Source organism: Archocentrus centrarchus, chromosome 9 (genome assembly GCF_007364275.1).
Source record: "Archocentrus centrarchus isolate MPI-CPG fArcCen1 chromosome 9, fArcCen1, whole genome shotgun sequence".
NCBI lineage: Eukaryota > Metazoa > Chordata > Actinopteri > Cichliformes > Cichlidae > Archocentrus > Archocentrus centrarchus.
In genome coordinates, this window is record NC_044354.1 from 13,972,686 (window position 1) to 13,987,995 (window position 15,310).

The following is a 15,310-nucleotide window of genomic DNA, read 5'->3' on the forward strand; positions in this document are numbered from 1 at the left end:
CATGAGCTCAGCCTTGATTATGTATTCCGTAATATGTGCAGCTGTATATTTACTCTGTGTCAAACAAAACAAGCTACAGATCATTTTTTAATCACATATTGCTAGTGAGGGACTGTAATTCAGTGCAATCAGGCTGTTATCCGACACGGTCTAATTTAATAATGATTGGTACTTTAACTACCATATATGCATAAAATAAGTTTGCCTTCTTTGGCACTTTATTCCCTAACCATCCCCTCTTTTTTACTCCCTTATCTTCAATATTCGACACACACACACACACACACACAACACAACACACACACACACACACACACACACACACACACACACACACACACACACACACACACACACACACACACACACACACACACAGTCTCTCACTGTTCTAAGTTTCATACCTTCATCCAGAGCGTCTGAGGCCTCTGCTTCCCTCCTCCTTCTCACAGCTCTTTGTTTCTCCTCTAGCCTCTGTTTTTCTGAGTTTGCTTCGTCCCATCGCCCTTCCTCCATCAGCTTCTGGTCTGGTCTCAGACGGCTGTCAGTCAGTGCCACTCCTTCCTCCAGCTCATTTAAGGTCAGCGCCAGAGCTGAGAAGTAGTACATGTTCTCAGCGTTCTCCCTGACAAAGTATGAAGAAATTGACAAGAGGTACACTGTAGTTCTGCAATTCAATGACATTTATCACACATTGCAGCCGCTACTCAACTATGACTATGGACTTACGGGAGAGGGTATTTTTTCCACAGCAGTTTGGGGGACAGAGTCTGGTAGACCATCTTCTGCTTGCCCTCTGATCCATTGCCTCCACGGCTGCTCTGAACAATCTTGGCACTTTCCATTTTCTCATCCCACGTACCAGAGAGGATGTAGTGAGCCTGACCACCGCTGTCTGCCACCACACCTGTCACCTGGAAATATTAAAGAGAAAACAGAAGCTAGAAACAGAAAAACAGACCTGCTCTTTCCACATAATGTTAGACTCAGTCCCATTAGCAGACCATGACTACATTTTAAATTTACAGCCCCCCACCCCCACAAAAAAAAAAAAAAAAAAAAAAAATCAATGTGCCCTTTATTTAAGTAAGTACTATAACATAAAAGGAGGTTACTGAGATCTGACCTCATACGCTGAGCTTATTACACAAAGTAATACACGTGTTAGTACTGTCCAGCAGGTGGCAGCATCACACAAACAACCACACACTGCAACGTCACGCCCAGGGTGGGTGTCAGCAGAGTGTGGAAAACAAAGAATTTACCTTGCGTGGAACATCCCTAGAGAAATAACTGTAGGGAGAGAACTTGAGTTGGCAGGTCTCTTTGGTCCTGTGATTCACAATCTCAATGTCTCCTGACTGCACAAACACAGACACAAAAAAGTACAAAATGAGAGAGACACAGTTGAGAACAATCACATATTTGAGCTAATGGACATTTCACAGTGAGTCATCAGAAGATGTGATTTGGACTGAAAATCAGTAAATGCACGCCCATTTCCATCAGCCTATTAAGTACACACATCCATACCAAACACACTAAAAATGTGTTTACAGGCACTTTAAAAAGGCACCAAGTGGCATTCTTAATTAATATGGTTGCTGCTAAGCAACCATGTGATGAACAAGTCCTTGTATTGTCCTACAAACATATGCATGCACAGTTCTGGACACTGCAGTGGGTCATACTCTTCAAGTCTCATGCTTAACTTGACTTTGCAGTATGTGACAGCCATGAAAAGAAAATATTAACAATGGCCACCATGTGGAGTAACTGAAAGTTTATGCTGGTGTCATTGTGATATAAAAATACATTCACTGTCAGTGCCTCTCTCGTTTCAGCTGTTGTACCGCTGACAATGGTTCTCTGCTATAGTCAACCACAGAGGAAGTAGTAGGTGAAGAGAGAGTGTAGGTTAACATGAAGTTGTTTGGTCGACCCTGTTCTGTAAAAGAGGGCAGCTGAGTGGCAGAACAATGCACAGAGAGAAGGTGAATATATTGAAGAGAACAAAACAATACAGAGGGGACAAACCTAAATTTATCTCAGCACAGAGCTGGTGGTTTTGTTAGACTCAAAGTTAAAAAAAAAACAAAAAAAAAACATGATATGTAGACATATTTTATTATCACAAAAATGGAAAACTGAAGGAAAGAGACCATAACATTAGTGAGTTCGTTACATGTAATTAATATTGTCTTATCCTCTAAAGTCTGCAGGGTACCTTTAAGAAAAAAACTTCAGAAATTCAGAATATTTGCAAGTACTTTTTAAGTTTCAGGAACACATTAAGCATTGCTTTTATGCAAAGGAGCTCGAATTCTAGCTGATATAATCTGTGTATTTTTTCTTCCTCATGGATTCTTCAAAATGAGCACGCAAATAGAAATGCACACTGACAGATCGATGTGACACATGCGAGCAGAACAGGGTTAAAAAAAAAAAAAAAAGGAGGAGAGGGTGGAGGTGGGTGGGGTTTTTATACTTCCAAATAGACAGACAGACACAAATCTGCACAGACAGAAAGACAGACACATGTGAAGCCTGCCCCTCAAAAATCCCCCCACCCAATAAGTGGGGCATCTCAAAGAAACAAGAGGTTGTTATTTAGATCAAAGCTAAAGATAAATCCCCCAGAGATCGTCGAGCTCCTTATTCATGTGTTGTAAAGCACCAATTCCCTTCTTCACTCTATTCTGCTTGTGTGTGCCACACACATCTGCTAGAAAAAAATATCTATGGGCTACTCAGGAAGCTCCGTGGTATTAAGGCGCGCAGTGGGTTTGGAGGTGTGGATAAGGTAATCATAAACAGACCTGGTCAATCCACAGCTTGCCCACAATGATGTTGTGCACTGTGGAGGTGACCTTTCTCCACACATAGTGATTCCCGCTGGCGTGGAACTGCAGGTGAATGGTACCTGGGGACACACAGTGACAAAAGACAAAATATCACATCTGCTTTACTGCTAATCTGCAGTTGCACATAACAGTTTGGTTTGTACTTCTAAATCTGTCATCCAACATATTAATGGTCGGTGCACAGGCAATGCATTTCCACCTCGTTTCAATGTGACACAGCCTCAGAAGATTTGTATTTCACCACAAACACTTTCCACGCCCACTATTTTTCTATTACATAGCACAACATAGCAGGCATATAACATGAAGGGAGACGTCAGAATTACCACTTCATCCTTTGGCTTTGGAACTCTTCAATCTCACATCTATTTGAGCTCTCGGTACAGAGCCCCCTTTGTACCCATATTTATGTATCTGTCAAAGGGGTCATAAAATCCTCCAGATTCATCTTCACTCTAGCTTTAAATTGTGCGGTGGCAGATCCCTGCTCTGCTACTGACTCTGGAGTCTTTCTTGCCTTAACACTGATGCTGTTTTGGCGTGCATGATGGAGCCTTTATTTACGTATATAGTTTGTTAGCTTCTGAGCTATATGCAAAATGTCTTACCCAGAGGCATTATGGAGAGGTATTTGCCACGGAACTTGCTGGCGATGGTGATTTCCTGCCATAAGGTCCAGCCTTTTTGGGAAATCACATGATGTGCAGCTGCAGGAGGGTGATGGCTCACCTGAAGGGACATAGAAACACAGTATAGCCCAGGAATACAGTTTCACATTGTGTACCGCAGTCTATGCGTTAAATAAACGTGCGAGCACATCAGGAAGTGCACAAACAAAATCCCTCTGTTATAGCTGTGCCATTACCTGCTCACACAGCGAGCGGTAGCCAAATTCCTCCAAGCGATCAAGCTCGTACGTCTCGCCCAGGAGGGGGTTGAAAGGCTTGGCTGTCCGATGGACTGTGGTAGAGTAGGAAGAGACGGAGAAGGCAGCGACCAGGCACATCTGCTCTAGTGAGGAGTCACAGCGGGCCGCCTTGTCTAGAAGCTCATGATACTCCAGGTCCTCGGTGAGACGCTGCAGCATCGACAGAGGCTCATTAAAATTTACCTGAAAGGAAAACAAAGGAGAGAAACTCATAAGATGTAATGCTCAGAGATTTACCTGTCAGCAAGAAGTAGGAGTATGCCTACACTTACAGGCATGGGGATTTTAGAAAGCTCCTTGCCAATGCAGTTCTTCATGATGCTCCACAAATTGAGAGAGTAGTTGGGCTTGTCTGGGATGTGAGTCCGCCTCTGTCTGCGTGGTTGCAGCTCCTTTCCTGACACATCGTTACAGCTTGGAGACATCTGGGATTAGGTGAGGAGAAGAGGGTGGATATACAAGTTTGAGTGAATACTTTCACTTTCACAGACAGCTCATCTCCAGATGTAGCGACAGAGCAAGTGAAAGACGTAAAAGAGAGAAGACAGATGTGTAAGAGAGAGAGAGTGAAAAATAAGAGAGAGCTGAGGGAAAAGAAGAACAGATGTTTGACTAGTAAATGATGCAAATGTATATTCTCAAGCACCACAGGGGTGACAACAAGACCGCGGGAAACGCAGACAAAGTTTGTGTGTGTGTCTTTCTTTGTGCACAGGAGGGAAGGATACTTGTGAATGCAAAAAGTGAAGATGTTACATAAATAAATCAATAAGGTGTGAGCTTTGCAGCAGCAGAAAGGAATCAATTTTGAGATTACAAATATTTGCTGCTTTAACAAATGTCTCTCATTAGTCAGGCATATTGGGAAGATACTTACATGGTCGTCCTGATTCCAGTCACTGGGCTGGCCTCCGCTCGCACCGCTCAAATTACTCTGAGATCGCCTGGAACAAAATGAAAATGTTTCCTATAGCAACGCTGAACACAATCTGACTAAATTCCCCTTGCTCTCATTTCCCCTTTACACATACAAACACATCACACACAAGGGAGGAAAGATATTTCTGGGTATTGCAGATGAATGCTGTGAAACTGGAGTTGACGGATATGTCACATGGCATAAAAATTGGGTAACTTGTCAGTAGGAAACCCGACAGCTGTAAGAGTCTTAGGCTGGTTTTTATTTGTTCAAGCGAAAGCAAACATGTGACAGAAAAGGACACACCAGGCTTTGATTTGTGTAAAGAGTCACACCATCAGCTACCATCAGAGTCCTGCTCAGCTGTCAGCCGAGGTCGAACTCACAGTTTTGACAAAATTGGGACGTGCGTGGCAAAAGCTAAACTTTCTTTCCCATATCTTTAATCACACAGTACATTTTTGATTAATACATAAAAACAGTATCTACAGAGCACAGACTGCATGGTTTCCCATGTGAGACTGACCTGTGCTGTGTGCTCTCACTGGCAGTCACTGTGATGAACGCAGGGGAATCCTCCATGGCATCAAAGTACTCTGTATCCTCATCTTCATCACTTGCCTCCTCTTTCTGCGACCTCTCACTCCCTTCAAGTGAACATATACATTTATCAGTGCACACAGACATCCCAACGAAAAACAGCAAGTTGGTTTCTACAGTGTTTGGGACAGACAAGCATATAATCACATACCCGTGGTGATTAATCAGGGAATAATTAGCTTAATCGTAAAATTGGCAGCGTTCCTGTTGGTTAACTAGACTGAATGATGCAAGTTCCTCAGGGCATGCTTCTTATATTTAGTACCGACTATTCAGCACTCAGTACGGTCACTGTGTTTAGTGATCCATTATGAGTTTTAACCGGCTTCCAAGAGAGAAGCATAAATGTTTATATGAAGTACAAGTAATCACTAAAAAAAAAAGGGAAGAAGAGAGGGACTATGGTTACTGCTTATCAAAGGTCTGTAGTATGAATGTATAAATAATAAAATTTGCACTTCTTCTAAACGGCCAAACATTCATGTCTCTGTCATTATAACAGCAAGTAGTGACAAATGGCAAAATTCTATAAATGGTTCTGCCTCTATGGCTAAAGTATAATTATATTCTGTATTAGCACTTGGGTAACAATTGCCTTTAAGGTTAAAGGAAATCAACACTGAGTGGTGCTAGGAAGAGGGACTCAAACCATGTTTTAATCCCTCATTAAAAACGGCAGAGAGAGAAATAAGAGTCCCCAGCTGGACTCAAACTAGGAATTTTTGGGCTTATCAATGCGTCATCTTTTTTTTAAAAACAAATTAGAAACTGTCTTTTTCCTCTGGAACTTTTAGCTGTGCTATAAAAAAGTTACACCACTTCCAGCTAAAAACCCATGGGAACACAAACTGACCAAAGAGTCTCATGAGTCTATGAGTTAAGATAAGTACCATCTACATCTTAACTAGTAAGCTATTAAAATCTTCTCACACAGCTTAAAGTTTCTGTCCTCCACATGAGGAGAGTCTATAACACTAAGCCTGAGGCTGCACATGACTTTTAGCCTCTGAGTCCAAAGCGAAGGCCCACAGGAGCAAGTAACAGTCAGCCAGTCTCACCCTTGTTGGTGGTAGGGGCACTGGGTGCGCTGGAAACAAGCGTGGGTGCTTCCCTCCACGCTCGCTCCAGGCTGTTATGCTGCTTTGCTAGCTGCTCAATGGTCTCCTCTAGATGGGTACGCTGCTCTCGCTCATACTGCAGAGCCCGCTGCCATCTCCTACTGTGAGTCTCAGCTAGGTCCAAGAAGTCTCGACACGCCTTGGGTAACACAAACACACAAGTGGATAATCAGAAAGACAGCACTAAAAGTTTGGAAAAAATAAATCAATGTAAATAAATCATCCAGAGGGGGAAAAACCTGTTGACAACAACTTTTTAACTAAATTCAAACTTGACCATCAGATGAGATTTGTGCATTAAATACTTAAAGACTTTTCCTCACAGTTGGCAACAATATGAGAAAAAGAACATTTGGATGGAAAGGGGTGTGAAGACATTTGTGTCACACGTTGTAATCAAGGCTGCTTATCGTGACTTTTCGAGCAATCATCAATATGTTAATTAGCTGTCTGCCAACCCTTTACTCTGTGTCCCTGCTGCGTCAAATGCGCCTTGGAGCAAACTGTAAACATAGAAAACATCAGTGACTGATGAGCTGTGTTGAACACTGATTGCATAACACTATATCTGAGTCAAGAGGTATTATTGTTGCTGTTCTGCTTTTACTCCTCAGACAAAGAGGTTACTTCAGATCATGCACATATTACATGTCAGCACTTGTTGCCACTGACAATTTTAATGAGCACAGAGGTCAATGAACCTAAGTAGCACCTCTCAGCTGACTGCGTACATGTTAAAAATGTCATGTGACGTTCACTGATCTGTCAGCATGAGGGTCTCCAAATATTTTGAATTACTGTTTTAAAGCCAACCACAAATCAGATTTTTTGGAAGTCTTTTCCCACCTGACTATCAGCACATGATTATAGTATAGAGTATATAGTCAAAAAGCAATCCGGAGGGGCTGCTGAGAGGTAACTGGAGCCACTTAGTGGCTGAAGACTGAAAGCTTAAGAGACAAAAGTGTACACAGTTCAACTGATCTCTGTTCTTTGTGTGGCGGAAGAGCTGTCAGGATGTAGAGTATCAAATTTAAATGGGAGAAGGAACAAGGCTGTAGTAATACCTAGTTTTGTTGGGAAACAAGTGACCACTATATAGTGCTTAAATTTATTAGACCACCTCATAAAAACAAGAAAATAAATATGTTAAACTAAAAATTTATGAGGCAAATAAAACACTGAATTCACATTTTTTTATACCCAAACTTGAGCCGGCACACTGGACTTCTCTGAGAAGTGAGAAATTAACATTCAACCACTAAAATGAATTCTTCTGTTCAGGAATGCAAGTAAATAACTGTAATTTGGCATCTTAATCAAAAAATAATAATGTGCTTTACTATTTTTTCTGCTTTTTTATGAAGTATTACACTTGAAAATTCATGGATGATAATGTTTTATCATTAATATTTTGAATGAAGAGCTCGCACATACTGGTGGATTACCCATTACAGAAACATAAAAAATGATTTTACCAATACTGTTTATTTAGGGCAGCTGTAGCATAAACATTACACTGGGTGGTAGCCTAATAAATTTGTTGAGCACTGTAAATAGTTTAAAAGGGCAGCGGATTTTTATTTTGTTTTGTGTTTCACTCAATAAGCATACACAATAAAGCAAAGGACTAATGTTCTCACAGCTCCAATTCATATTTGTACAACAAAATATCAAAAATATCATAATTTAATTCTTCAGATATCTGGTTTTGTCAAAATAACCCAAGACACTCAGATATTCAGCTTAATATCAAACAGGACAAAGAAATGTGGCAAATCTTTACAAATACAAAAATAATGTTTGGCATTTTTGCTACAAAAAAAAAAAAAAAAAAAAAGAGGGAGTCAAAAAACTTATGCTTCTAATAAAACAAAGTGCTGTCACAACATCTGACCATAGGTTTACTTTTAGATTCATTTGCTGTATTACAAACCATTATCATGTCATAGAGCCATTCACATTTCCACTGACCTGAGTGTGCTTTCATGCATTATGTCTTGGTAATATTTCTGATTATTGTCCACCTGGCGAAGAATATTTTGTGCTATTAAATGAGAGTAACTTGTACATATTTTCTAAACAAACTGTAGTCATGCAATAACAAAAAAAAAAGTGATAATTTTTGGAGCCTTTAGCTTCATTTTAAAAACACTGCAAACCAAGATAATATCTTAATACTTTTAGGCACTATTATACTTCTAAATTTAACCAATTCCAAACATGAAGGTACCACACTATTATTAATAGGCTTAAAGAAATCATGTGTTATTAACTATATTGCCAGCTACATTAAAATAAATGAATTAAACTAGTAATTGATCTATGAAGACTATGACATTTGCTAATAACATTTTAGTATAACGAATATGTTAATAGTGCAGCATCATCATAAGACAAGATGTGAAATATCACATATCCTTACCATCTCTGGTCAGTCTCTTACCCTAAGCAGCCCTGCACAAACTGTTTAAATATCACTGTCTGTGTGTCAGTTTAGATGTCACAAATGCATGTGATGATGTGGTCCACTTCCTCAGACAATAACCATCAAACCTCAAACACCCCCTAAGAAAATATGACAGTTCCACTTTTTTAAATGCTGACTCTCCAGTACAAACAGACTGCATGTGACTTCTGGTGTTGGGAAGACGGGGTTGATAAAGGCTAAAAAACTGAATGAACACACAGAAGCACATTTGTATGTATGTAAGTAAGACTTGACAATTAACGTCAAGTCTCAGCAAACTCTGCAGAATGAACTATGGAGCGAAGTCTAAAGTTAACTTGGTTAAAGTTAAGTTTCACATATGAATCATACAACCCTGAAAGAGAATGCGCCAACAGAGTGAGTGGCACACTTTAGAAGTCGGGTTACTGCTGAATGAACTAGAGTGAAATCCTCTCCCCAGGCCAGATTAAGAAGAGCGTGCAGTTGTGCCTTTACATTATGGCCTCCAGCTTCAATTAGTCCATCTTCTCTCTCCTCACTTCTTTATTCCCACTTTACATGTCTACTTTATTTTAAAGCATAAAGCATAGCATAAAAAAATAGTTATGTTTTAGGATATGACTTTCTAGGGGCTAAACACATGATGGCAGAAATCCAAAATTACATATCTTCCACTAAAGGGAGTTTGGAGCACATTTCTTTCTCATTAAAAGCACACTCTTGGCAGGCCAAATGGCATTTTAATGAGTTAGGCAATCCAAAAAGGTCTATTTTATTGCTTGTCCAGTTTCCTTTTCCTGCTGTACCTCAATTCATAAAAAAAATGATAACGGGCTCATCATTTTGAGCAATGGCCTTTTACATAATGCAAGTGCAATTTTTGTTAAAACTTTTTTAATTATCATAAAACAGTGGTTCATAAATCCAAAATGATTGCAATCCAAAGCACAATTAAGCCTGAGTAAATTATTTTAACCCCAGCAAACAAATACGAAACAAAAAAAAAGCTGCAAAGTATTCGTCAGACATGCATTAAAACCAAAATCAAATCAAAATCAAAGCCACTGAGAGAAACGGGACGAAAGACCAACCTTGTATGATTCTGTCTTTAGTCTGAACAGGTCTGTCTGTCTAACAGTAGTCCAGAAGGCTCTGACATTCCTCACCGAGCAGGGAGGGTCGAGGGGTTGAGAAGAGTGGGGAGCAGGGGCTATTCCTGTCACCCCCACCCACTATCATATCTAGTATCACTTTTACATGACCTCAATCCTCTATGAACTGTCATCCATTACTAACAGACAGCTAAATCCACAATATTCACTCTAAAGGAAATGGAAACTGGGCCAGATTACAGTAGAGCATACATGTTATCAGATACAACATTTTGGAGTACTTATGAACCCGGCCATGTTTGAGGTTGTGTTTTGTTATATGTAATTTTGAACACAGCAGGAAACAACAATTTGTAAAGATGTAAAGATGCAGAAGAATAGTGGCGCCCAAAGAAGAAGAAATTAAGTCACACTTCTTCTCTGTGTGCGTGATGTAATTCAATCTTATGTGTTCTATGTTTTGGTAGTCGGTCCAGCTGTCCTGGCACATTAGTGCATGTGAGGTGCTCCCTTTGAAACTGTCGGCCCTTCCTGTGTTTGAAAAATGGCAAAGAGTGAAAGTAAAAGCAAAAGTGAGATAACAGACTAGACCATTTAAGCAGTGTAATAAAAAATAAATTTTATAAAAAAATTACAGTTTTTATGCACACTGTGACAGACTGTACTGCTGTTTTGGTGCTTTACTCTGCTGCACCTTGTGCAATGGAGAAACACTGTGAAACAGAAAACAGGCTAGAGTCTCATCACAATCGTTGGCAAAACATCAGTTGGTATACAGCGAATCCCAAGTGCTTGTTTTTATAAAGCTGGTATGGCCTAATGGTTGTGACTAGATTTTGTTTGGCTCTCTTGTACACAATCTTTCTAGTTCTATATGAAACATAATAGTAAATGGAGAGGGGAGGTGTAGCAGAGGCACCCGTTTGTTTTGGTTTTTGATGCTGGTGTTCAAATGTCATACACAGCTGCTGCTGCTTCTTCTTTCAGCTGCTTCCTTTAGGGGTCGCCGCAGCAGATCACCTGCCTCCATCTCACCCTATTGCTAGCATCCTCCTCTGTCACACCAAACCTCTGCACATCTTCCTTCACTACATCCAGGAGCACAGTTCCCATCAGCACTCTATTGGCCAACAGCACCGGAAGCAGTTATCATTAACCCAGGCCCCGAACAACCCGGTATGGGAATCTTATTCTTTATGATCCACATGTTTGATTTGGCAAATATTTTGCACTGGATGCTCTTCCTGACTCAACCCTTCCCATTTATCCAGGCTAGGGACTGGCCCTAGCCTGGATAAATACTGACCCCCCCTCAGCTGAGTAAACTGTCGACCTCCATTCCTGCAGCCTAGTGGGTCTCTTTAAACATGCCACACTGTGAACTGAACTCGTCGCTCATTGCTCACAAACCAGGACTTGCACTCCTGTCATACTGATCATACCAAAACATGTGGGACACAGATCACTCACTGCTAACTCCTGCTGTGTCTTGCAGCGTGGTCTGTTGCAGCTACTTACATTGATCATAGCATTGGAAGTGATGCGGAAAAGGGTGGCTCGCTCGTTGACTGCCTTGATCTTTTCTCCTCCCTCCACAGGGACTTTCAGGCCTTCGAGTTCACTCAGGGAGCGCTGCAGGGCTGCCCCGTGCTTGGCGATCAGGTCATTGCACGTGCTGAGGTCATCGAGCTTGCTGACGAGTATCTTTAGGGTGCCCTGGATCTCGCTGCGGTCTGACTGGGAGGTGGGTTCCTCGTCCCCTGAGTCATCTGAAAGGCAGAGGTCACATTAAAAAAAACAAAAAACAATTATAAATACAAATTATGTATTTAAAATGCATTTCTAAAGTTTTCCTTAATATGTAATGATCTTGTGCCATATCTGATTTCTCAACTGCTCAGTGAACTCCACTGCCCAACCTATGACACACATAACTTATTATAGGCACTGTAGTGCTAACCAAGAAAAAACTATGTGGAGGTTACTCAGCCACAGTGTGCCCTTACAACTTTTTTGTTTTATTAAAGGGACAGTCTGACTGTAAAGCTGCACAAATATAGGTATAAGGTTGTGATGTACAATATAGGACTGCTCAAGTGGCCTTGCCCTATGATATCTCTAAAGAGAGGTTACTCAAGGTTAAAGAGAACATATGAGAACAGTGTTGCAGTGTCAGCTCTGTATGACATGCATATACACACGTGCTGTGAGCAGAAGGACACGCACAGAAAGACGGTCGTATACCAAAGGGTAAAAACCTGGGTCCATAAACAGCCAAGTGACAACGTTAAACAAGCAAATAGAACCATAAAACTTTACGAGTAAATTTGACTTAAACACAAGCATCATGAAGAACAAACTCTATTGTGAAGGATATTATCAGAGCACACTGGAGAGAGACCTTGTATGTCACGCCACAACTTTCCCACTTCATTTTCTGTGTGCCTCTTCCCCATCAACCACCAAACAGTTCATCTTGTGGTTTATGCGACATGCCCCGTAACTGTCGGCCAGCAGGGTGCTCTGCTATAAAGCATTTTTTTAGAAGACCACCAGGGAACGTTCCTTTAAATGTCATTTTCATTTTCAAATCTGATTTCACACGACTATTTCCTGTAAAAGCATCTGTGTTGGACGTTTATGTCTTAATAAATGAAAAACAAGCCCATATGGTGGGCATAAAATAACTAATTTAAAAGAAAAAAAAAAAAAGCAGCTTAGGCGCAGGTGTCCTTGTTCTTGACACATTATGGTATGTTGAAAAGCTGTAACATCCCAGCAAGAACACCAGAGGAGAGGCGTATAAAATTACTGCCACTGCTGGAGCAAAGAAAATAGATGACAAGGTAGAAGGAGGAGGAGGAGGTAAGGCTGGGAGACATGGTGAAAAGCAACGAAAATGAGGACGAGCGGGACACTGCTTATCTCGACATGGAAAAATATATTCCTGTATTAGTGAGGTTAAAAGTTTGAGTGTGGAGAGAAATTCTTTTCACCCTCTAATCCATCCTGCTGACCCTCTAATGCTCTAATGTCTGCAGAGTGCTGTTCTGCTGGCTTCTACACCCAGGTCTGCAGAGTACACTTTGTCACACTGAAAAGTTCTATTATGCAGCTGATAGGAAGACTGTCATAGTAGTGGTGAGAAGCAGCAACACTTTCCCATAAGAACATGGCAGCTGGCTGTGACTATCACCTCTGTCACCATACGAGTATAACATGGATCTCTGCCTGGCGGGGTTGGTGGTAGTAGCCTGGTAGTCCCAGACGTACACCATTTACAGAGTTCAAATGTGACTAGGACCACTGTCCAGTGGAGAAACAAGCAGCACAGATGCATTCTCACTGGCCTAATCCAATGAATTCTGAATATCTAAAAACCATGCTCCATTTACAATACTGCTAAACTCATTTTTTTGTGAAATGGACAGTAATGGCAATAATTTCTTATATGAGAGCAACATTTTTTGCAAACATGGACATTTTAAAGAAATTAACAAAGGCTAAAGAAGCTAAATCTAAAGATATCCAGAAATCAGATCCAGCCACAACCCAGAATACTAGTTCCTTTTGAATTTGATGGCAGCATCACCTCACAAAAAGGTTGGGACAGACACATGTTTACCACCCTTTTATTTTTTTTTTTAATAACAGTCTGTATATGTCTGGGAACTGAGGAGACCAGCTGCTGCAGGCAGACCAATTCAACACCCAGACTCTTCAACTATGAAGCCATTCTTCTGTATTTGATGCAGCATGTGGTTTAGCATTGTCTCACTAAAACACACAAGGTCTTCCTTGAAAAAGTAGCCTGGATGGGCGCATATGTTGCTCTAAAACCTGTAAATACCTTTCAACACTGATGGTGCCTTTCCAGATGTGCAAGCTGAACTGAGCATTGTTAACAAGCTGGATGGTGTGTCCCCTCTTTAGTCTAGAGGACATAGCATCCTTGTTTTCCAAAAATAATTTCAAATTGCAATTTGTCTGACCCTGGAACAGTTTTCCACTTTGCTTCAGTCAATACATGAGCTGTGGCTCAGAGAGGACAGCTGTCCTTCTGGTTCATGTCTTCTTCTTTGCATGATGGAGCTTTAACCTGCATTTGTGGACGGCACGGTGAAATGATTTCTGGAAGTGTTCCTGAGCCCATGCAGTGATTTCCATGACTGTTTTTAACAGCTGCCCGAGGGCCTGAAGATCACAGGATTTTCAATTTATGGCCTTGTCCCTTGCGCACAGATTTCTCCAGATTCTCAGATGTTTTGATGATATTATGTACAGCAGATAATGAGATATTCAAATTTGTTTTAATTTTACATTAAGGAACATTATTCCAAATTTGCAGATGCAGTTTTTGCAGATTTATGAAACTCTGCCTCTGTAAGATGCTCCTTTTATACCCATTATGTTGCTGACCTGTTATGAGTTAACCTATTTTTTTTTTCTTTTTAGTACCACCTACATTTACAGCCTTTTGTTACCCCCTTGTCAACTTTTGCTTCCATCACATTCAAAATGAGCTCACATTTTTCATGAAATAGTACTCAGCCTCAGCTCAAACATTTGATGCGCTTTCTATGGTGTATCGTGATTCAAATACAGGCCACTTGTAAATCTCTGCATTTCTGTACATTTTACACACCAGCACGAGCTTCACATTTGTGTTTTAATTTAACTGTCACCATAGCAATGAGATTTATTTCTAAAAACTGGTTCTAGTTAAATAGTTAAAATAAAAAATTTAATTAAAACTAGAAGACAATAGTAACAGCCTACTGTACCACTACTAGGGAAGAGCCCCCCCACCCCCACAAAAAAAATCTCTCACCATGTTTGCATTCCTGGGTGTCCATTTTAATCCAAAGGTAATCAAAGTACATCCAGTAAGATGCAGCACACACTCTGTCCACTGAGCTCTGCTACCTGTGGGACTTTGGAAACATGTTCAGGAGGATTTCAGAGAGTCAACTGTCTGGTCATTAGAAAGAAAAGCAATAAAAACTAAGCAGTCCTACCAAAGGTCAGCCCAGCAGCCCCACAGCGACAACAAATCCTAAAGGAAGCCTGGACTGAAAAATGAAACCAGCATCCTCCCATTACCAGCTGGAAATACAGCAGGTCTCCAATTACACAGAATTTCAGCAAAGTCACTGCAGAGAAACTCAAGTAAAGAAAATGAAAAGGCTGACAATGTAAAATCACAAAATCGACTCGACCGCGTGTTAAAACTGCAGCGCAAACAAAAGTAGGAGGAAGTGGAAAAGGTGAATTGAAAGACCTAAAGAGCGACTTCAGAGTGATAAGAGACTAATGA

The 15,310-nt window shown here is 40.7% G+C and overlaps 1 protein-coding gene across 3 annotated transcripts in view; it reads right to left on the bottom strand.

Annotated features, from left to right (window-relative positions):
• Nucleotides 1-15,310, bottom strand: part of osbp2b (oxysterol binding protein 2b) — a 47,823-nt gene that overhangs the window by 1,300 nt on the left and 31,213 nt on the right. For 2 of the 3 annotated variants that reach the window (XM_030737553.1, XM_030737554.1), the window contains exons 3-13: nt 11,512-11,762; nt 6,370-6,568; nt 5,238-5,358; nt 4,670-4,736; nt 4,065-4,217; nt 3,730-3,975; nt 3,473-3,593; nt 2,820-2,923; nt 1,266-1,361; nt 730-914; nt 405-625 (exon numbers count right to left, since the gene is read on the bottom strand). In XM_030737553.1, coding sequence (XP_030593413.1) covers nt 405-625; nt 730-914; nt 1,266-1,361; nt 2,820-2,923; nt 3,473-3,593; nt 3,730-3,975; nt 4,065-4,217; nt 4,670-4,736; nt 5,238-5,358; nt 6,370-6,568; nt 11,512-11,762 — 1,764 coding nt within the window. Of the gene's footprint in view, nt 1-404; nt 626-729; nt 915-1,265; nt 1,362-2,819; nt 2,924-3,472; nt 3,594-3,729; nt 3,976-4,064; nt 4,218-4,669; nt 4,737-5,237; nt 5,359-6,369; nt 6,569-8,854; nt 8,998-11,511; nt 11,763-15,310 lie in introns of those variants that run through there. The other variant, XM_030737555.1, reaches the window with a different exon arrangement.